We start from the raw sequence: 24,568 nt of genomic DNA, 5'->3' as shown, positions 1-24,568 counted from the left end.
CTTTCCATGTTTGGGAGGGAAGGAGATGAGGAACACAGATGTTGGGGTTCTTGCCAAGCTTTCACTTAAAGAAAATGAACAGGGACAACAAATGATCATGTTTTTATAACCCCTGAGGACCACAGAACGGATTTAACGTGCATGTGCAACATGGCTCATTGTTTTTGTTGTTGCTGTTTTGTTTCTGCAGGTATGCCATTGGTCTTGCTTACAAATCAGCCCCGAAGCATGAATGGATTGGAAAGAACTCTGCTTCCTGGGCGCTCTGCCGCTGCAACAATAACTGGGTGGTGAGACACAATAGCAAGGAAATCCCCATTGAGCCTGCCCCCCACCTCCGGCGCGTGGGCATCCTGCTGGACTATGATAACGGCTCTATCGCCTTTTATGATGCTTTGAACTCCATCCACCTCTACACCTTCGACGTCGCATTTGCGCAGCCTGTTTGCCCCACCTTCACCGTGTGGAACAAGTGTCTGACGATTATCACTGGGCTCCCTATCCCAGACCATTTGGACTGCACAGAGCAGCTGCCGTGAGCGTCTGGCCACATGGAGCTGCTTTCTGGGGAACAGTAAGGTTCAGGCCACTATTTAGGGGACTGAGGAAGCACAGGCTTCATGAGTGTAATGAAATCTCACCAAAAGTGTCCCGAAGTCGGCTCAGATAGGGCTCAAAACAAGAGATCCCTCTCCTTTTACTGTGTCTTGTATTAAGTACGGGCTTTAATAATTTCTTTAATTTTTTTGTATTTAGAGGAAAATCTATAGATTATTTATAAGAGAAACATAATCAGGATTACAACTTTTAGGAATTACTTGGTTTTGCACATTAAGAGGCCCATAAGTTTATCAGCTATTTACAACCTTCATTTCATCACAATCTATGGGCTTACAAAAAAACAAAAACTTTTGTAGTTTTGTATGTTATTCATCTTCTTACCTGATATCTCATAATGATCCCATGGTAGGTCTTCTCACCTCGATGGTGCATAACAGGATGTGTTTGAACCTAGTAGGGGAGGAAACAGGCTTTCTTACTCTGGTTTAATTTGAAGTGTTTTAATTGTGATGTCAGAAAGTTGTATCAGATCAACTAAAATGGAGAGCAAGACAGAGAATGAAAAGAGTTGATTTTGGACCTCGGACCTTGCCGTGGCTAAATCTTTACCTTCTGATAGCTGATGGGATAATGTTGGAAAGAAAGGTTCTGAATCCTTTGGCCACATTTTGCCCTGCTTCTCTCAGGGTTAAGGGTTCTGGAAGAACATTAAGAATGAGATTGCAATTGAAAATAGTCATTTTGAATCCTATTGATTATTCAAAAATTCAGGCTGATTTGTCTTTTATCAGAGGTAGGATTCTGTTTTATGGTATAGAATCTACTTTATCCTTCCTTTTAATAGTTCCTTTAGACCTGTGAAATTTCTTCACTACATTTAATAGTTCTCCTATTTCCCGCTCCCCCATATCAATTTTCCTTTTGTCTCCGGGGCTGAGTAAATAAACATGTTCTGTCACAAATAGCAGCACCACTTTGGATTGATTTTGCTCTCCAGGACATCAGCACATGGCCCTGATCAGCACTACCACATCCAAACATAAGTCACTGAAAAACACTTAATATTTATGAGTTGGTAATGACAAGGGACATTGTATAAAGTACTATTTACTAGATTCATGCCTCAAAAGTTATTATAAACAGACCTTTATTAAACACATCTTGAAAGATGTAGAAGTCCCTCTATAGTCTAGTATAGTTTACAATAGAGTTGTAAGACCAAAAAAAAAAAAAAAAAAAAATTCAAACTCGTTATTCAGGAACCTGCTTATAAAATGTCAGCTGGGATTCTTTGCATGCCAATCTGATGCGTTGGAATGGTCCATGAATTAAGGCTTTCTTGAGCAGTTCTTGGCCCAGAACTCTGGCATTGGTTCTAGTTTGATGAAGGGCATGACCTCTATAAATGGTTTCAATTGCTAAAATATTTACCTGGGATACTGGGTCAGCCATTTTGACTGAGCAGACTAGTGGATTTAGACATTGTTTTTAGTTATTTTGTTTTTAACCAAATCAACCAACTGCCTCCCTGAAATAAGTCAATGAACTCATTGTTTCAGCATCACGTGGCCAAAGGTCATGTGATTGCAAATCTGGATTTCAAGGGAGGCCAAGCCAGCTTCCTGGGTCCTTCCATCCTCTTCCCTAGCAGACACTCTCCTTTTTCTTAACAGATAGATTCTATATATTTACTATATTATTTATACCCAGATGAATATTTTGATAGATACCTAAGACAATTTCACATCTAAAAGATGGACGCCTCAATGGAAAAAAAACAATCTTTCTCTGGAAACCTTATAGGTTTTTCTTTTTATTACAATATAAAAGCAATGTGTGTTTGCCTTCTCTGAATAAACTGAAAGGGTTGTCTCAGTAATTTTTACATACATTTTGGGTAACTGGATAATGGATATTTTAATGCACTTTGTACACTAACAGGTTCTAAATAAAAGGGTCTAAAACTCAGCTTCTGAGTTTTTAAAATCACGGTCTCCAGGTACCAATAAATGCTACAGTTTGCCTTATGATGTTAACATAAAACACTTAGTAGAAGGACAATATTTCCATGAAAATAATGTTTTTCAATATTAAGAAGTTACTACTCAAATTTTCACAGTAAGCCATTTAGGGTATGTTTGGCTATTTTTATAAGGACATGAGAGATTATGTCATAATTTTGTTGTGGAAGTCTCACTCTTGGCTAACTTAAAAGCATTGTGGATAGTAGCAGTTACTAGTTCCAGGTTGTCATATTTACAGGAAAATATGTATATGGTGAAAGGCCACCGTGTTTAATTACTATAATGATGTAGAAAAGATTCCCGTGTGAATTTTTTTTTTGAAAGTCTAAAAAATGTATGCTGTAAAAATTTGCTGCAGTGTAATTTTGCATTCTCTTTAAACTGATTGAGGTCACAGTATTTTATTATTTGGGGTCCTCACCACAGGAAACACTGCGATACAGGGGCAAAAGAGATGGCAGTGCCAATTAAATTAATACAACAAAATCAATGCAGCACCAACCAAGACTGCCAGGTCTGGTGTCATGGGTATGCCCAGAGCCCAGGAGTTCAGAAGGGCCCTAAGCTTGATTTAATGCTCTGCTGTTGATGTCTTGAAATTCTTAACAATTTTTGAACAAGGGGCCTGCGTTTTCACTTCGCACTGGGCCTTGCAAATTACATAGCGAGTGCTCATAAAAGAACTCAGAAACGTGGTACCTCTCTTCCTGGTGGATACAAATAAAGAAATCTGGATCCAAAGTTGAAAGTTGCTGGCGATATCATTCAAGTAGGACTCTAAATAGTGGATTAAGATGAGGGTGGGCCTGGGTGAAGATTATTTCCAGCTTTAAAAGAAAGTGACTTCAAAAACTGACTGCAAATATTGACGATGGTTTCTGCTGGAGGAAAAGAAACAGCTTGAATACAGACAGGCTTTTTTATTACGGTACTGATATACTGACCTTAAACTTGCTGAGGAACTGAACTAACGTCCTCCAGTGACCGTGGAATTCCATCTCAGCTCCAGGAACATGCAGATACCTGCAAAGAGACACGCATATATGCTGGCATACATGTGCATTTGGTGTTGGGAAGTTGACCATCTGGTCTATCTTAATGGTAAAAAGCACACCAAGACAATGATGGGGGCAGGAGGATGTTTTTGAAAACAGCGCTTCTCAACCAGTGCTCGATTTTGCCCCCCAGGAGACATTTGGCAATGCAATGGCAACTTTTCGTTGTCGCAGCCGGGGAAGGGAAGCTACCAGCATCTAGTGCGTAGAGGTCATGGACGCCGTTAAACATCCTACAGTGCAAGCGCAGCCCCCGACCACGAAGAGTTGTCTTGCTCAAATATCAACAGTGCTGCAGTGTAGAAACTTGATCGTTGGTTTTCTTTTAATGCAAAACTCTCATAAAAACCTTTCACTTTTCCTGTCATTGATTATATGCTTGATACACCCAAAAAGAAAAGGGGAGGGGCACCAATTCACCTACACTCCAGTGGCTCCATCACCTTTAAAAATATTTATAAAATAGTTACAAAAATCTGATATCTGAAAAGCAATCCAAGCCTGTGTAAATGGGAATCACTGATAAGTATCATCATCTGTATCAGCTTAGCTTGGACATGAAAAATTGATTCTCTTTATGTCACTCCTTGCACCTGGACAAATTCAACCCCCGGTACTTAAGTCACACTGCCAAGCCCTCGGCCCTGACTATTGTCTTGATTGCTGTTGCTTTCTGGTTCAAAATAAAATCATTTTTGTGGCACCAAGACCCTCTGTCTCTGCCTGTCTGTTGCCTTTTCATCATTTTGTTTTTGCAGTTATGATGTTGACAAATATTTATTCAACATCTACCATTTATTCATACTACTTTATGACATATAATTCATTTTCTTTTACTGTCTCTCATCCACTATTTGCCTTTCCCTATTCAAAATACAATTCTTTTACAACACTCAAAATATTCTCCAGGGAATTTTTAAAACACAATAAAAGAAAGCCTATATAAAAGTGGAAACCCAGAACAAGGTTAGCTTGATTTCAAGTCTTATAGATGGGGTGAGGAAGAGAAGAGCAATGATTATTTGAACAGAGCACTGGGAGTCTTTACAGTGTGATCTAGGAGAATCCTAGCAGTTGGTCCATACATATATCCCCAACCCCATCCCATGGACCTGACTTTCTCTCACTAGAGATGCAAGCCTTTGGTCTTGGTCAGTGCTATGCAAAGTGTGGTCCAGGAATCTGCAGCATCTGCATCACCTGCGAGCTTGTTAGAACTGTCAGTTCTCCTGCCTCCCCCGAGATCTGCTGATCAGAATCTTTGGGGTGGGACTAGCAGTCACCTCAGGGGATTTTGATACTAGTAGAAGTGTGTGAAGCACTGCCCTGGGGAGCTGCTTCCAGTCTCATAGCCCATATAGAAAGGCACTTACCACCTGAGATGTGTTTTCAAGGCAATGTGCTTTTAGAGAGAGCAGGATGTAATGCAGTGATTCTTAACGTGACTGAGCATTTAAACCATCTTTTCTGCAAATGAGGATTCCTGGATCCCATCCTGAAAGATGAGGGATGAGAAAGTCAAGAGCGTAGCTCAGCAGCCTGTACTTTTCTTTTCTCTCCTTTTTTTTTTTTTTTTTTTTTTAGCAATTCTGAAGTGCAACCAGGATTGGCAGCCAATGCAAGTCACAGGGCTCAGCATTTTTTTCTATAAAGGGTCAAATCGTGAATACTTAAAGTTTGCAGCCCATACTATCCCTATGGCAACTACTGAACTACTCCTCAATTCTGTGGCTATAGAGAAAAAGCAGTCATAAAGGATATGTCAATGAAGGGGTGTGGTTTTGTTCCAATAAAGCTTTATTTACAAAAACAGGCATTGAGCTGGATTTGGCCTGTGGACTGTAGTTTGCTGACCCCTACTGTAGTGGACACGGTACTGGACTGGCAGCTCAAAGCCCTCAGGGTATTCTCTAACTATCCCCTTACATACTGAGGGCCCAGCCATGTGCCTTCTTGTATAGGCCTCTGTAAGCTCTTAAAGGTCCTTTCAACAATGGCTTACCATAAATTCTGTGAAATCACAGAACTGGAAAAGTAGTAATGAAGTACTTAAGACAGGGCCACTCAAGGGGTATTAGAAGATTGGTTCATTCAACAGACCAGGGTGGCTGTGCCAGCATTCTAATGATGAGCTTTACCTCCTGCCTAATTTTGACTCAAATCAGCCTTTCTCACAAATGACAGGTGTGTAAAATATATTCCCTTTGATACGAGTTTTGAAGGATATTTAATTTGAACTTTTGAAACTGAACAGACACTACCATAATTAATTACCTTTCAAAGTCAACTTGAAGGGCATGTCATACACTCCACAGGGTAGCCCACATCTTGCCTTTAAAAAAAAATACACAAGTGAAATATGTTGAAGAAGGCAATTGCTCACAATTATAATAGGCGGACAAAAAGGGAGACGTGGGACTAACAAAATCCCTTTTCCTGAGTACCATGCTCACTACGGAATGCACATTCAAAAATGTAAAATAAAAATGGGGTTAAGGACTTACAGAACAACCTTTCTTGTAATTGTTCTATCATCTTAGTAATGGGCAATTTATGGAAAGGAATTAGGATCTCTCTTTGGGTCTTCTTCAGCCATGTTCTCCTAAGAGAATCATTCAAGCATGGTTAAATAGGAAGCAGAGCAATTAACGAACAAATATTTCGTGGTCGAAAACCAATTACCAATTAAGGAGTAGCACAGAAAAATGATTTAATGAACACTGGTTCTTTTGCACAGTCTATTTATTCTCAAAGTTCAATTTTTATTATGGTCATTAAAAGCTGTTCATTTTCACTAAAGCATTTCAAATAATAATGCTTATCTTACCTCTTCACCAATCTTATTTTCCCTCCAACTACTGCCCTCCCTTACCTCCTCTTCTCTGTCAAGCTTCTCAAAGGGCTGTTCAGACCCACTGCTTCTGATTCTCACCCATCATTGTGAAGAATCAACTCCCCCACACTCTACTGGGAGTTCAGTGTCTTCACTCTACCAAGATAGTGCTCACTGAAATAAAAAATGGCATCTACATCAATAACGTATTCTAATAGATGTTTTCTTGACCTCATCTTGACATACAGCAGCTTTTGTGGTGTTGACCATTTCTTTCTTTTTAAATCTTTCCTTAGGCAATGCCATTCACGCCATCACTCAATCACCATTTTGTGCAGAAGCCTCCCAAATTCAAATCTCTAGGTCTGGTTTCTCCACTGAGCTCAGCCCTACACATTGACCTATTTTTTTGCAGTAATCAGTTTTGGGTGCCTAAAGTCCATCTCAAGTTCAACATATCCAAACTGCATTCATGATCTCTTCTTAAAACCTTGTCCTGGCCAATCATGTTCATGAACCAAAAACCAAAGGTTCAGGTTTGATGTCTCTCTCACCCTCCATGTCCAGTCCATCACCAAGTCCTGTTGATTTTATTTCTTAAATATCTCTTTAACTGGCCGAGTTCTCTCTACTTCTGCACTCAACCTCCAAGTATGAGCTTTCACATGTCACACATCTACAGATTAAACAGATGAAATAACCTGCTAACTGGTCTACCTGTAATCTACACCACATCTTCTCCTTTAATTCCTCTGCCAGAGCAGCCAAGGTAATCTCTGAATTATATCACATCATGCACGCTTCGGAACACTCTTTCCATCATTTTCGTCCCACTCCCAACCCCCATACACTGACTAAAAGTCCTTCCAAGTTTCTGACCTACCTTCCATGAAACTCTTCCATGGTGCTGATAAGCCCCTCCATTGTCTTGTGCTTGCATATCTCCTCAGCGTCATCTTGGACCATTCTCCTCTTTTCCCCTGCACTCTGGCCACACTGGCTGTTGTAGCCATGTTCTGGTCAGCCACAAACCTCCACTTGGACCACTTTTCCCTCACCTTCCTAACTAAGGCCAATATTTCAGATGGCCTCTCAACCACCATTTCCTGATCTCCCTGCCTAAGCCAAATTCCCCTAATATTGATCCAAAAAGCAACCTATGCCTCCCTTCATAGTGTTGTCACTGTTGCAACCTAGCATTTGTATACATTTTGTTTACCGTTTCTGTTTATTTGCCCCCATTAGACTGTAATATCCCTGAAATTTGAGACCAGGACTGGCTTAGCCCGATATTTGCCATATAGTAGGTGGTCTGTAAAAATTTAGAGTGAAATTCTAATTTCTCATGAATGAGTTTTATGTGTAACCTTCTCTTAAGCCCACAGCATCCACCATTCTCTTTTTAAGACTTGTGTTTATAAAAAGCGCTTCATATTTGCAGCAATCCTATATTTTACAAAATAAAAAATAATATTAAAATAAAAGCTAGAACATCTACCTTCCAGCAAATTCTATCCTCTCTTTTAGTGGCTGCAGGTCATCTGATAAAGATAAAACCTTGAATTTGGGCAAGTAAGCCTGCCCATTAGTGTATTTTATCATCTCCTGCCTGGCTTCTGTCACTAAATTCTAAGTTGGAAATTGCACTTACATAATTCCTACTTGCTGGCTCAGCTCACCCTACACTTTAAGATAATTCACATGCAAATAAGGTGGGCTCTAAGGTATCACTATCTGCTTTTGTCTTGGAGAAGTGCCCTACCTCCTTGGTAGCTCCACCCAGTTTTCCGGAAAACAAACTCCCTATTCTGCATTGCAGTATCACAATCTCAACCTCCTTCTTTAATTCCCCTCAGTAGCTGGGTTCTCTGGCCTTGAACTCCTTCTGACTTGATTTCCAGAGTGATCTCTGGATTTTCCAGGCAGCAGTGGATTTCTACTTGGAACTCCACTCAATGCCTATCTCAGATTACCAACTCAATGCTACTGCCCTGCTTCTTTGCATGGGCCAATTTCTGTGTCCTTCATCACTTCAGAACCTGTTACCATGTTCCCAGGGTTATTGCTTTTCAGCCCCTTTAAATGAATTAGTCACATCCACATTTCCCAAAGTAACTCAAGAACAACTCCAGGCTATTTGCAATATATAAGAAACTCAATTTAAATAACGAAGGCATAGATGGGTTAAAAGTAATAGGATAGCAAAAGATAATAACATCCAAACGCTAATTAAAAGAAAGCTGGAGTGGCTATATGAAGAGCAAAGTAAGCTTCCAAAAAAGGGACATTTCCAGGGATAAAGAGAGACATCACATAACAAAGAGGTCAATTCACCAAGAAAAGCTATCAACTCTAAAGTGTATGCATCTAAAAACAGACCTTGTGCTACAGTTTGAATGTGTTCTGCAAAAAGCATATGTTGGAAACTGAATCTCAAATACAACAGTACTGGGAGGTGGGACTTAACGAGAGATGATTAGACCACAAGGGCTCAAGATGCCATTACCATGGAAGTGGGTCTGTTATTAAAGAGTGAGTTCAGTCCGCTTCTTTCTCCCTCCTTCTTTCTCTCACATGTGTGCACCTATGTGCGCATGCCTTCCACTATGTGATAACATAGCAAGAATGTCCTCACCAGATGCCAGCCTCCAGATCATGGATGTCCCAGCTTCCACAATTGTAAGCCAATAAATTCCTACTCTTTATAAATTACCCAGCCTCAAATATTTTGTTATAGCAGCATAAAATGGACTGAGCCACCTTCAGAATTCATGAAGCAAAAAATGATAGATTTGAAACAATAAATTGGGCACAGTGGCTCATGTCTGTAATCCCAGTACTTAGGGAGGCCAGAGTGGGTAGATCATTTGAGGTCAGGAGTTCGAGACCAGCCTGGCCAAGATAGTAAAACCCCACCCCTACCAAAAATACAAAAATTAGCCAGGTGTGGTGGCAGGCACCTGTAATTCCAGCTACTCGGGAGGCTGAGGCATGAGAATCACTTGAACCCAGGAGGTGGAGGTTGCAGTGAGCAGAGATTGTGCCACTGCACTCCAGCCTAGACAACAGAGGGGAGTCAATGTCAAAAAGAAGAAGGAGGAGGAGGAGGAGGAGAAACAGAAGAAGAAGAAAGGATAAATCCACAGTCATGGTTGGAGATGTCAACATTCTTCACTTAGTAATCAATAGAGCAAGTAGACAAAAATATCATCAGGAAGTGACCAATATTTCCAACAAACTTGACCTGATTAACATTATAGATAACTGCAGAATACTTTCGTTTCAAGTAATCATTGAATATTCAGAAAGTTAGACTATATTCTGGGCCATAGAACAAACCTCTACAAATTTTTAAAAACTTGAAATTGTACTAAGTATACACCTTAATGACAATAGAATTAAATTAGAAATCAATAATGTGAAGATATATGTAAATCCCCAAATATTTGGAAATGAAAAAAATTTCTAAATAACCCCTGGGTCATAAAAGAAGTCAGAATGGAAATTAGAAAACATTTTGAATTGAACAAAAATTAAAATATAACATGTCAAATTGTACAGGATGCAGTTAAATTGGCACATTAAATGATCCTATTGAAGAAAAAGAAGTGCTTCAATTGTCTAAGCCTCCACCATAAGTGATTACAAAAAGAAGAGAAAATTAAAAGCAAAGCAAGCAGAGGGAAGGAAATATTAAGAGTAAGTGCAGAAATCAATTGAATTTTTTAAAAATAGAGAAAATCAGTGTCATAAAAATCTCAGTTTTGAAAATTTCAATATAATTGATAATCTTCTAGAGAGACTAACAGGAAGAAAAGGAAAGGAAACAAAAATTAACAACAGCAGATATGAGAGGACCTCTCAAGAAATCCTATAGACATTAAAAAGATAATAAGACAATATTAAAATCTTGACAACTTAGATGAATGGAAAAGTTTCTTGAAAGATACAAACGGCAAGCCGGGTGCGGTGGCTCACTCCTGTAATCCCAGCGCTTTGAGAGGCCGAGGCGGGTGGATCACGAGGTCAGGAGTTCGAGACCAGCCTGACCAACATGGTGAAACCCCGTCTCTACTAAAAATACAAAAATTATCCGGGCGTGGTAGCGCGCACCTGGAATCCCAGCTACTCAGGAGGCTGAGGCAGGAGAATCGCTTGAACCCTGGAGGCGGGTTCAAGTGAGCCAAGATTACAGTGAGCCAAGATCACGCCATTGCACTCCAGCCTGGGCAACAGAGTGAGACTCCATCTCAAAAAAAAAAAAAAATACGATACAAACTGCCAAGCTCACTCAATAAGAAATAGATAACCTGGGCCGGGTGCAGTGGCTCATGCCTGTAATCCCAGAACTTTGGGAGGCCAAGGCAGGCAGATCACCTGAGGTTGGGAGTTTGAGACCAGCCTGGGCAACATAGTCAAACACCATCTCTACTAAAAATACAAAAATTAGCTGGATGTGGTGGCTCATGCCTGTAAACCCAGCTACTCGGGAGGCTAAGGCAGACGAATCACTTCAACCTGGGAGGCGGAGGTTGCTGTGAGCCGGGATAGCGCCATTGCACTCCAGCCTGGGCGACAGAGTGAGACTCTGTCTCAAAAACAGAAAAAATTAGATAACATAGAAAGTCTTACATCAAATAAATAAAGACACAAGTAAAGCAATAAAAAGGAAGATACTACTCATATGTGTCTGAACTCAAACACATTATGCTAAGTAAAATCCACATCCTCTATAATTCCATTTACATGTCATCCTGCAAAAAGCAAAATTATGGAGACACAGAATAGATCAGTGATTGCCAGGGGCTGCCAGTGGGGCTAGTGGTTCATTACAAAAGGGCCTAAGGGAACTTTTGAGGGTGTCAGAAATGTTATCTTCATTGTAGTGGTAGTTACACAACTGTACGCATTTGCCAAAACTCACTGAATTGTATTCTTAAAAAGGCAAATTTTACTGTATATAAAGTATACCTCAATAATCTTGACTTTTAAAAAATAAAAATAAAATAGATGAGTTCCTCTCAAGAAAAATATTCTATATTTTTTGTCAGGAATGAAAATGGATATATAACCATAGAAATGGAAGTTTTCTATAAAGAGGACATTATGCGACTCAATGACAATTGAAAAGCGAAAGTATTTAAAGGGAAATTATAATTTCCTGGCAAGATATGAATTACCAAAATTGGCCAGAAAAGAGTAGAAAACATGAAAAAAGTAAAACAATAATCATAGATGATATTGAAAAAGTAATTGGCAATGATCTAACAGTTATACACCAGGCCATAATAATCTTAGAGCTAAATTCCACCAAGCATTTAAAAAAACAGGTGCTTGCTATGTATTTAAATAGTTTCAAAAGACACAAAATACGAAAAATTCCCAATGAACTTTATGAATCTGGCATAAGCTTTATTCTAAACCCTGATAAAGATGGAACTAGAAATCCGTATAGCAATTTCATCATTAGCAAATTAGGTCCAGCATTATTTTAAAATGATAGAGAGAGAATAAGAGAGAGATAAAAGCACCATTAACAGGTAGGGTTGATTCTAGGCATGGAAGGATATTCCAATAGTAGGAAACCTATCAACATAATTACTTTTTTAAAAAAAAGAAAAATACATAAAATATTAATAGATTTTCCAAAAGAAATCTGATAAATTTCAACAACCACTTATAATAAAAATTTTATTTAAATAGGAATAATGGAAATTATTTGGAGAAAACAGACCTTACTTGTACAAGTCAATAGCAAGCATGATTTTCTTTCAAATCAGGGGTGAAACAAGCAATGCTCAGTTTTATCAGTACCATTCAACATTGTTTTATAGGTTACTGTTAATGAAACAAATGGAATAATCTAAAGAACAGATAAAAAGCAAGATTCAAAATTATACTCATATGTGAGAATAACTAAAGTGATTTTAAGGTTCATTTAGAAAATTAAATTCCTAAGAGGAGTCAATAATAACCAAAAAAGAGAGCAAAGAGGGAGAACTTGCCATATGATATTTTAAAATGTATTGGAAAGACCCTCTTATTAAAATAGTGGGGCAATGGTACAGGAATCATCAAATAGATCAGTCAAATCATTTTAAAAAGTAAAATAAATTTTAGAAGAAAGTTTTCATAAATAAGGGACAGGGGAGAGTTTCCTAAATAGGAAAAGTTGGATATGTTTGACTACTAATCAAGTAAAATATAGAACCATTCCTTGGGATTAGTATCCATTCTATTTTAAGAGATCTTACAAAATGATTAAAAGACTTTCAGAGTACATTCGCTGCTGAATTTGGAGCCTGGTCACTTGAGCCTGGTCGATATTAACCCTTAGTACATATTTACGCAATGTAGGAAAAGATAATCCAGTCAAAAATGAGCAAAGAAGGAACAGAATGAATATACATGTCAAGAAGAGAAAATTAAAAAAAAAATAAGTGTTTGAAAAAATGTTCAATCTCTCTAGTTCTAAAAATTCAAATAGAAACAATAGAACGTGTAATTTGCCACCCACCAGATTAATTGAAATGAAAAGGAACAATAATATCCATCATTCATCAAGACTCTGGACACTCAACACTTTCCTGGGGGAGCATGACTCGCTACAGTATTTTGGGAAAGTAATCTGGTAATGTTTATTAAATTTGCAAACTGCTGGCAGGGCACGGTGGCTCACACCTGTTATCCCAGCACTTTGGGAGGCCAAGGCGGGCGGACCACCTGAGGTCAAGAGTTTGAGACCAGCCTGGCTAACATGGTGAAACCCCGTTTCTACTAAAAATACAAAAAATTAGCCAGGCATGGCGGCGCACACCTGTAATCCCAGCTATGCAGGAGGCTGAGGCAGGAGAATCACTTGAACCCAGGAGGTGGAGGATGCAGTGAGCCAAGATTGCATCATTGCACTCCAGCTTGGGCAACAAGAGTGAAACTCTGTTAAAAAAAAAAAAATTGCAAACTGCATAAGATATTCTCACTCTGTTGAAACCTATTCTATAGGACATAAATTGGCAACTTTTTCTGTAAAGGGCTAAATAGTAAATATTTTAGGCAATGAGGACCACATATGGTCTCTGTCACATATTTTTTTTTTTTAACAACCTGCTAACAATGCAAAAACTATTACAGGTAACAAGCCAGATTTGGTCCACAGACCATAGTATTCCAATACCTGCTAGAATGTACCACTTATTAAGGACCTATGTAAAAAGATATCAACTACAGTGGCAAAAACTGGAAACAATCTGAATGTAAATCAACCCCAGAAAGGTTAGTTACACTGTCATTTATGTGGAACCACAAATTCTCTACACATCTGTTAAAAAGTCATAAAAGCCACTTTGGGAGGTCGAGGCAGGCAGATCACAAGGTCAGGAGATTAAGACCATCCTGGCTAACATGGTGAAACCCCATCTCTACTAAAAAATCGAAAAAAAATTAGCCGGGCATGGTGGCGGTTTCCTGTAGTCCCAGCTACTTGGGAGGCTGAGGCAGGAGAGTGGCGTGAACCCAGGAGGTGGAGCTTGCAGTGAGCCGAGATCGCACCACTGCACTCCAGCCTGGGCAACAGAGCGAGACTCCACCTCAAAAAAATGAAAGTCATAAAAGCAAGCTGCAGGCTTCATCACTGGTATAATGCCATGAGTAAAAATGCAAACAGCAATGACCAAGAACCCCCTATATAGTGTTGCAGACAGCTCTTGTACACAAGAATCACCTGGGATGCTGTGGTGGCTAGAAACTAGGAGGGCCCCATGATCCCTACCTCCTGGTGTTCACACCCTTGTATAACCCCCCCCCCCCACCCCGAGTGTGGGCAGGCCCTGCAACTTGCTTCTAACTAGTAGAATATGGCAAAGGGTATGGAATGCTACTCTTGTGATATTACATCATGATATATTTATATAAAACTCCACCTTGGTAGCACACACTAGAGAGACTCTCATTGCTGGCCTTGAAGAAGCAAGTGGCCATATTGTGAAAGCCATGTGACAGCAAACTCTCAGTGTCCTCTGAAACTTGAAGTGACCTCCAGCCAACAGCAAGCAAGAAACTGGCATTTCTGCAGCCACAAGAAAACAAATTCTGCCAACAACCTGAGTGAGCTTGGAAGTAGATTCTTCCCCAGTTGGGCCTCACATGAGAATGCAGCCCAGCTGACACCTTGATGGCAGCTTTGTGAGACCTTGAGCAGAAGACTCAGCTAAACTGTGCCCAGATGCCTGGCCCACAGAAACCATGAGATAATAAATATGTGTTGTGTTAAGCCAGTAAGTTTGGATAATTTCTAATGCAGCAACATGTAACTAATAAATGTGGTTACTTGTATTTGTCTCTTTTTACATGAATGTGGAGAAAGCAGTGAAGGACATCCACAAAGCTCTTAACAATGGTTTTCAATGTGCAGTAGGAAGGGGGGCTGTGTGGATCGTTTAGTCTTCCTTTCACATCTTTGGTCATTTCATTACTTACAAAGAGCACGTATTTTTCTAATTAAAGGAGGAAAAATCATCTGGCTCTGCTATAAGTCTTTCACCTGGAGTGATAGAATGTAAACCCTGATGAGCAATTTTTAAAACATAGGCAACAAATGTCTCTAAATAAGACAATGATTCTGCATATTTTAGCTTTCACTTTATTGCTCTTCAACCTCAATTATATTAGGTTTTATCCATTTTCCAAATAAAGTATGATTCCCTTCTATTCCCATTTTCTTTCATCCCCAAAAGAATGAGAGTGAGAGAAGACAGGGTCAAGTGAGGAAGACAGAGTCCAGAGTTAGAAATTTGGAAGCAGGCCTATCCAAATGGAGTTGGCTGTGTAGCGGTCTGGTGAGCCCGCTGTTTTGGGGAGTCTGCAGTCAGCACCCTATAAATAAGTTAATGCAGAGGATGACACAGATGAATATTTTGGGTTTAAATCCCCAGGTCAGGCCTTAGGGTGAATCCATCTTGGTGAGGCCAGATTGAGAAGCAGCAAGAGATACAGATAAGAATAAACCTCCAGCTGTCAACTTGGAACTATGAGCTCAATCAAGGCTTCTGACCCTGGGGCCCTGGAGAATCGGGTGTAGGCAGAGAAAGGAGGGAGGGTAGCCAAATCACAGCATCTGTTATCAGTTGTCTCTTGCTTCCTCCCTGCATTCAGACCTGGCACTCCCGACATCCTGAAATGGAGAAGGTTGCTGTCAAGGGTATGTTTGAAACCATCAAATGATTGACTGGAAGCAGAAGTACCAGTGCATGACCCCTCAATCTTGGAGCTCACGGGGGCCAACCAGCCTGCAGAGCCCAAGCCCTTGATCCCATTGGAGAGGCAGTCCTCATTAAGCAATGCCACTGGATTTGATGCCAAAAACATAAAGCTGCCTGCTCCCTCCTGGGTTCTATTTCTACGCCCTGAAATACATGTATTCTTAACATTTCCAAGTCAATCTTTTCTTAGTGGACTTGCTCGAGCGATGCTAACATTTGCTGAGTACAATTGTCCTCACAGGTGGTGGCATGGGAAATGCCCCAGGCATGGAGAACAGCCAGAGAGAAACTCCACAGGCCTCCCGTTCCCCATGGGGAATCAGGCTGAAGAGACGCTTCTGGAATAACCCACAAGCAGCACTGTGGGCTCTGTGTGAATGACTTCAGAGAGCTACTGCACAAGCGGGCAAGGCTGATTTTCAAAGGCAGCTCATTCTTCCTCAGGGCTTGCCCTTAAAACCAGGAAATCCTCAGGGACAGCTCTGACTGGAGGAAAATCAACACAGCTCATGACAGCATCTTAATGCCATTGGACACAGCCGTCAAAAACATCCCCAAAGTGGAATGGCCAGGCTCCGTGTTACAGAGAAATTCCACCGCAGGGAGATTGAAATCATGACACCTTTACAGCTCTGGAAGGAAATGAGATGACTGAGTGTTAAAATGCCCTGCTGAATCTGGGGAAATGAGGAAGCTGTTCATTCTTGCTAATTACAGTCTAGGTGTCAAGTTTTCATTTTCAATTTAGGCAGGATATTATGGACTTTGTTTGCTTATGCATTTGGGGTTTAATGAGATTGCCAAGCACAATCTTCTACCCTCATGGACATGCAGGACAAGAAAGCCGGGATCTGGTGAATATGCCTTGTCTTCCTCACCTCTACTTCTGAGGACAAAGTCTTCAGATGCCCTGTTTTCATCATCGCTCAGGCTTTTCTGTCTCTTTTATAAAGCAAGATTTCTCCACCTCAGCACTATTGGACATTTGAAGCTGGATCATTCTTTGTTGTGGGGACCTGTCTTGTGAATTGTAGGATGTTTAGCAGCGTCCCTGAGCACTACGCACTAGATGCCAAGAGCATCTCTGTCCCAGCGTGACAACCAAATGTGTCTCCAGACACTGCACATGGCTCCCGTGTGAGAGCTCATCCCCTGGCCTAGATGACCACTTCATTCTCCCTGCCAGTATGATAGAAACTTCCTTCTCCACAGAATCTTCTCATGCCACCTTCCTACCAATTTTCTGTCCTTTCCTCTGCTTCCAGGCCACTGGGTCACTTGTTGGATGTTTGTTGATGATGTAGCCATTGTCCAACTCACTGGGTCCATATTCTGCGTGTCCCCAGAGCGCTATCAGTAAGGTCAAGCAAGAGGGAGGCAGGGCTGTGGGAATAAGAAACACCTCCAGCATCTGGAGACCACCAATAAGCAAAATACCAGATTCTAGGCATATATGCAATTCAGATACAGGAATCTTTTGGCATAATTGCTTATAATATGTTAAAAGTATTATTAATGTGAAAAGAGAGAGATTGGGGTTGAAATTGTATTATTTTTAAGAGACAATGTTGTTAATTTTATATTTACATTAATTAATAAATTAAATTAATTAAAATTACATTGATTTAATAAATTAATTTAATTAAATTTACATTGACTTAATTTACATTGACTTAATACATTAAATTAATTAAATTTGCATTGAATTAATTAAATTTACATTGAATTAATTAATTAAATTTACATTGAATTGATAAAATGTGTGTTATTTTCAAGAGAAAATAACATCAAGCCCAAAGATGCTCAGCTTTTCCAGTTATACACAGTCCCATTAGCTTAATATTAGGAAAGAAAATATCTAAAAGGAGCTTACTTAAATTTCTCAAGATATTTCTTTGCACTGCACAGATTGATTATTTTTTAAGTTTCTTGCAGTGCAGGAAATATGGGTGCTGCCACCTCTCAAATTAGACAATGAGGTGAGACACTGCCTCTGGTTATGGCCACCTCTGCCATACCAGTGCTCTGATGTTAAGAATGATTTTATTAATATTGCTTTCATTATTGCCATGAAGCTCCTCTTCCCAAGGCTAACTTGAGAGAATACTTATGTGTTTGCTAATCACTGGAGACCTATTCTTCATAGAATATGGGAGGGGGACTATTTTTTGAAAAAACTTTGGTAGCCCCCAAGTATACCTCTCATATCTTCTCTTTTCTTTCTTCCTTCCTCCCTCCCTTGAACAGTTCAGACAAATTCACAAATTGTTGTCTTCCCTTAAGGGATTTTTTTCCCTTTAGTACATAAGCTCCCTGAGGGTAGGGATTGTGCTTAATTATTACTTTTTAATATCTCTGGTGCCTAACAGAGTCCCTAGTTTGTTGTATGTCTTCAGTGAATGTTTTCTAAAAAAGGAAAGGAAGAAGGGAGGAGGGAAACAAAAAGGAAGGAAGGAAGGAAATAACGAAGTAAGGAAAGGATGGGAAAGGCAGAGAGAGAAAGAGGAGGGATTGAAGCAAGAAAATATGATGAAAGGAAAAAAGCAAATGAGGGAGGGAAGGGGCATCAATGTTGCATTTGTATTTTATACTATTAAGATTGGTTCCAAGCTCTAAAGAATTTATGCAACTGATGTTTAGCCTAACCTACTCTCATATGTCACCATAAAACCCACAGATTAGTAGCTCTTCTGACACGCAGCATCTTATGTAGGACAAATGAATCGATGTGCTGGTTCAGGTGATACAAGAGATACAGTTGAATAAAAACTGACATCAAGAGAAAACAACAAGAACAACAAGCTCAGAGATGCTCAGGTTTTCCAGTTATACGCAGTCCCATTAGCTTAATAGTAGGAAAGAGAACAAAGTTTTCTGCTTTGGAGCCACAAAAGATAAACAAAACCAGCATAAAAGAACAAGCTTAAAAGTCCTCCAATCCATCCCACTGCCTTCAAGTAAAGCCAAAACAAAAAAACTTTTTTTTCCTTTTCTACAGACTTTTGAAGACAACTCTCCACTTCTTGAAAGGTCTTCTTTCTATTACATCAATTTTTCAACTTTCCAACTTAGTTCATTTTCTCTAGTCAACTAATAAGTATTTATTGAAGAGAAATTTGAAAAATATCAAAGAGCACAAGGAAAAAAAGCAAAGCAAAATAAATGCCCATAGCATTCCAGGAATCATTTAATGAATGAAATTTTTCATTTCTGAAAAACCTCATTTTTGCTACATAATACTATATGAATCATTCTGCCTTTACATCCTGATTCAAGACTCAATTCTTTATTTGCCATTAATGAGAAGTGCTGTATATTTTTGAAGTGTGTTTAAAAGTCTTATTTTAGGACATGGGCCAAAAGGCAAGGCTCTCCAACTCGTTAACCTGCTCCATAAACTTTAAACCACTGTTTCCTACGGGAGAAAAACATACCTGGGAATAGAGTTACTATTTTAATTCTTTCCTTCTAACTATTTCAAGACCAGTTTACCCCCATTTCATCTGAATGAAAATTACTTGAGAATGTTTCCTCCCTTGTGCAATAAGGGACTTAACAATTTAATTCTGGTTAAGAAATCCAATTGCTGCTATTGGTCCAAGAACCAGAAGCTGAACAAAATTTAAGAACCAAACGAAGCCTCTCATGATGGTACACGGAGCCCCAAGGAGAAAGCTGCCAATCAGAGGGACCAACAAGCTGAACCTTCTGACCCCGTTACTCCGGCCTCTGCTGCAAGAAGAAAGGAGTAATGGCCCTGTGTAGTGTTCATTCAAAATCTTCACCCAACCATTTCCTTTCCAATGAGGAAAAGGAATTGTTGGATTCAGTTTGTATGAATTTCATTTGTTTTTCTACTTCAAGATTATGTTCTTTGGCTGGGAATTGGGGAATTTTGCTTCTGCAGGCCTCAGTCTGAAAGCTTCTCCCACTTCTCCACACAGGAACTGGTGTTGGGGCCACTCAGGAGACGACATTCTCGGCTTCTAGGGGACTTGCAGCCAGGGTTTCTTGCTCTGCTCATGGAAGTCTGCTCATGGACCAGGACAGTGGCTGCTTTCCCGGACCCGGGCCTGAGACCATGCCCACATTTTCATGACAAGCTGGAGCCAAGTGCCTTTGCTGACTGGGAAAGCTGTGTGCTTGCTAGGGGCTAGTCATAAAAAAGCCTTTGTAGGCATTGCTCCCAGACTGTTTCCACCTTGGCCTTGGGATTCTGAGGTAAATAGTCTGCACGCTGATATCAATGGTCTAAATATTCTGCCAGTGTATTAGGGCTTCTCCAGTGTGGTCTGCTCTTGTGAAGAATCAATAAAAGATCTGCCTCTGTTTCAAAGAGTTTGTGCCCCCAGAGACTGGTAAGCATATGTAGATATGAATGTCGACAATCAATCATCGAGAAACATCTGAAACGCAGTAAAACCTTGTTAATCCACGATTGCTGATCACAAATAGCATGTAATTCAAAGCAACTGCTGTTCCTGTCCTCCATTGTTCTTTAATGAAAATATTATATAAATCAAAGCTGGCGATGGGATTTTTTTTTTTTTTGCAGGTCCCTGGCATTTCAAATCTTCAAGACATTGCTCTAATTTTATTTTCCTGATTAAATAACATATTATTTTCCTATGTCCACCACTCAAGTTCTCCCTAAGAGGTCTCATCATTGTTGGAGCTACAATTGCACTAGTGTTCTAATTAGAAAGCAGAGTCTCATATTGTCCAAAGAAATTACTAGTATCTTCTAGAAATCTAAGTGTGGATTAGTGTCTCAATTTTCACAAGGATTTTTCTGATTTAAAAAATGATATATATTTATTGCAGAAAGTTTTGAAAATAAAGAATAGCACAAAGGAAAACAAAAAAATATGCCCATGATTCCATATGTGGAGAAAACACTGATTTATTTACCTCAAGGCTATGAAGATGTCAACCCAGACAGAGATGGGGAGAGAGTCCCACATAATCTGCTTTTTATTTTTATCCCCGAAATGATATTTTTTAAATACTAATTAGAATCCAGAGTAGAGAATCCAGTTATTGTTGCCAACACCATAATGAAGCCTATTTTCCATGAAGCAGAATTCATAATAAATTAGATGCAGCTTACATCCTAATTCCCAAAGTAAACAGAAACTCATCTCTAGTTGGTCCCACTGAGGATGTGAAAATAGAAGCTGAGCCCCAGGGACAGTTTCTTATGCTCAAATGATGCACTGGGCAGATGGAGTGAAACCAGTGGTTCTCACCTTGGGGTGATTTTCTTTCCTAGGGGACATTGGCAGTGTCTGGAGACATTTTTGGTTGTCATAACTGGGTTGGTGGAGTGCGCGTGAGGGTGCTACAGGCATCTAGTGGGTAGAGGCCAGGGATGCTGCTAAACATCCTACAGTGCACAGGATGGCCCCACAATACAGAATAACCTGATCCTAGATGTCAACAGTGCTGAAGTTAAGAAACTCTGAATTAAAGTGACCCCCCATCCTTATTCACAGAGAACCACAGTCTAAGAGGCCAAGAAAATGCAGAGAGAACAATAGACCACAGACTGACTACCTGCCCTTAGAATGACTTGGTGGGTGGACGAATATTCTGACAATGTAATATAATGTTTAAAAGCACTGGTGTGAAGACAAAATGAGCGTAAAATAGTTTAGCAGCTGGCACATCGTAAGTAGCTCAGTAAATGGTCACTGCTATCATCATCAGCTAAACCCAGGAACTTTTGACACTTAACATCCAAACTATGTGGTGCACAGCTATGTTTTCCTCTAGCCACAAACAAGTCAATAAAGGGCTCTCAGAAAACATTGAATCAGTTCTTTAAGAGTTCATTGGTGTTCTACACAGGAGCAATGAATCATGTAGAAAGAAGTCTTTTTTGGTTGCCAGCCTTCTGTAATCATAGTATAATCAAATGGTTTAAAAAATTCTTCAAACTATAGGCTGTTATCTGGATGCTAAGCACCTTCTAATGACAAATGCTAAACCAATTTACGGTAAATATTGTAACGATATTCTATTGAACAGTTTTCCAGCCAAGTAAATCTTTGGCTTTAGAATTCTAGACAGCTATCATCTGGCCGTCCTTTCCAGCATTAACTAATCACCAGTGAAAAATACAAATGTCATTCGCAAATCATATCAAAGACGGGAACAGCTGGAATCAAATTCAAGAGACTGCATCATTTTATCATTTTGACATTAATCATTCTGCATGGATACCACAGGCAATCTGGAGCAAATGATAATTTATGTTGCAATATAAACGTTAACCATTTAGGGCTGGGAGACTCTCTTCCTACTGCCTCCTCCAACCCAAAACACCGCTGGAGACTCAAGCTCAAGGACTGCATGAAAATGTTTTAAGAAACATCATTTATAAAGTGGCCATGAGAGCTAGGAAAAACCCCCAACATATACAAGGCTGAGTTTTCTGACACTCTAGGTTAGGGGTCAGCAAACTATGGCCCTTGGGCCAGATCCCGCCCATTGCCTGTTTTTCTAATGTAAATAGCTCAGAATGACTTTTACATTTTTAAATGGTTGGAAAAAATCTTAATGATTAATACATGGTGACATGTGGAAATTATATGAAATTCAAATTTCATTTTCTATAAAGGAAGCTTTATCAGAACACAGCCACACCCATTTGTTTACATATTATCCATGGCTACTGTCCTGCTACAAGGGCAGAGTTCAGTAGTCACAACAGAGACCATGTGGCCCACAAGTTCTAAAATATTCACTGCCTGGCCTTTTACAGAAAAAATTTTGCCCACACTGATCTAGGGATAGAGAGACTCAATACTATATTTTTTTCCTATGCAATAATTACAAACTTTACTGAACATCTGTTGGGTTTTGCCTGCCTCAACACTGTCCCCTGATCAGATAGAACTCTAGTAACCTTATGGGCAATGAACTTTCCCTTGTTGTGAATGGTCTTGGTGGAAAAGTAATTTCCAGCTCCACCTAACTCACATGTCTGCTACTTACACCTTCATGTCCCTCAACCCGTATCTGTGACTTCAAGGAGAGCTCCCTACAATGAAGTTTTCATGTATTCATTTGATAAATATCTATGGGGGCACATCCTATTGTTTAGGCACTGTGCTAGGCTCTGCACAAGGTAGACAAAGTCTTAGCACTATGAAGTACATATACTTAGTATAGATGATAAATAACCAAACAAATAAGTGGACAGGTAACATCAGACAGTGATAAATATAAAAGTGGATATTTGACAAAAGGTGAGAGAAGTTGGCTAATGTAAATGGGTAGTCAGGAATGGCATCATTGAGGAGGCCATGTCAAATTTGGGCTGCCCATTGGCAAGGACCTGAAAGTGTTAAGTTTATAGTTTTTAGCTCAAAAGAAAAATTAAGGTTAATGATAAAAAATTGGAAGTCATAAATATGTAAGGAGAAATGTATCACTCATCACCTAAAGAGAAAGGATTGAGGAATGAGGAAAATGTGGTATCCAAGGAAACCAGAGGAAGAAATGGTTTGAGAACAAGGAAGTGACTCTGATGAGGGAAAAATCAAGGGTGGGTCTATAAGAGATATGCCAGCACGAGTCTGATGCAGATTGCTGGGTGTTACAGTCCCAATGGCAGGAGGCCCTGAGGGACAGTGGAGAAAAGACATCCCTTCAATGTGCAGTCAAGTGGGACATCTCGTTTCCCCATTTTCCTGGGAAGATGGATGGCCTGAATTGGTTTCAACACTGATTCATGGGTGGTGGCCAAGATCTGGTTGGATGGTTCTTGAGTGGAAGAAGCAAGAACAGAGGTATTGGTGACAAGGTTGGGAAATAATAGACCTTGCTGATGGGCTTAGAACTTTTCATGTCACATTTAAATGCTAGCCTGGCTACCCCACTGCAAATTGTTCAGTTTCCCAGAAGTAGTGTGGCAGAAAGTGTAGCTGTGAACCAAAAATTCCTATGCCTGTCTCCTTAGTATAGAGTTGTCACTAGGAAGTGGCCGCTAAGCCAAAGGGTACTTTTCCAAGCATCCCTTAATGGTTAGATGTGGTCAGTTGACTGAGATAGGGCCAATGGAATGTGAGCAGAAGGACTGTACCCCGCCTCCAGGCCTGGCCTATAAATCTTCTATATGGAACTCTATGTTCTCTTCCCCTTCCAGCTGGCTGGAATAAAGATGACCCCCTCCCCTCTTCCCAGAGCAACCTCAGAAGTTCTGCGTTTAAGATGGCAGATTTTCTGTCATTCTGGACCCCTGAATGTATGAGGCAGGGAGGATTGCCAACCTTTTCTTTTACCCAATACTGTTTCATGATCAAGAAATAAACTTCTATTGCATTAGACCCAATATACATCGTGGGACCTTTTGTTATAATAGTTATGCTGCCCAAACTAAAGCAAACCTGAACCCCAGATTAGATGTATTCTAGGATGATCTGGCAGACCACACTGCTATGGACTGAATATTTGTGTTTCCCAAAACTTATATGTTGAAAACTGAATCCCCAGTGTGATGATATTTGGAGACGGGGCCTTTGGGAGGTAATTAGGTCATGAGGGTGGAGTCCTCATTATGAGATTAGTGCACTTATAGGAAGAGGCAGGAGAGAGCTTGCTTCCTCTCTCCTGCTCTTTACTATATGAGGAAAGAGCAAGAAGGGAGGCAGATCAGGAAGAGGGCCCTCACCAGAACCCAACCATGCTGGTAACTTATCTTGGACTTCCCAGCCTCCAGAACTGAAAGAAATAAATTCTTGTTGTGTAAGCCACCCAATCTATGATATTCTGTTATAGCAGCCTGAACCGACTGAGATATACACAAACATTTATCACCTACCCCTATCTGGC

General features: G+C 39.9%; 1 protein-coding gene across 9 annotated transcripts in view; it reads left to right on the top strand.

Annotated features, from left to right (window-relative positions):
• The window catches only part of MID1 (midline 1), a 388,014-nt gene extending 383,667 nt beyond the window's left edge, over positions 1-4,347 (top strand). For all 9 annotated transcript variants that reach the window (XM_063601877.1, XM_063601875.1, XM_063601876.1 and 6 more), the window contains one exon: positions 191-4,347. In XM_063601877.1, the coding sequence (XP_063457947.1) occupies positions 191-539 (349 nt within the window). In that variant the 3' untranslated portion in view covers positions 540-4,347. The remainder of the gene's footprint in view (positions 1-190) is intronic.
• Positions 4,348-24,568: the final 20,221 nt, after the last annotated feature.

The sequence above is a fragment of the Pan paniscus genome, chromosome X (assembly GCF_029289425.2).
Source record: "Pan paniscus chromosome X, NHGRI_mPanPan1-v2.0_pri, whole genome shotgun sequence".
Lineage (NCBI taxonomy): Eukaryota > Metazoa > Chordata > Mammalia > Primates > Hominidae > Pan > Pan paniscus.
The sequence above is the reverse complement of the archived record's forward strand: the minus strand, read 5'-3'. Positions and strand labels throughout refer to the sequence as shown.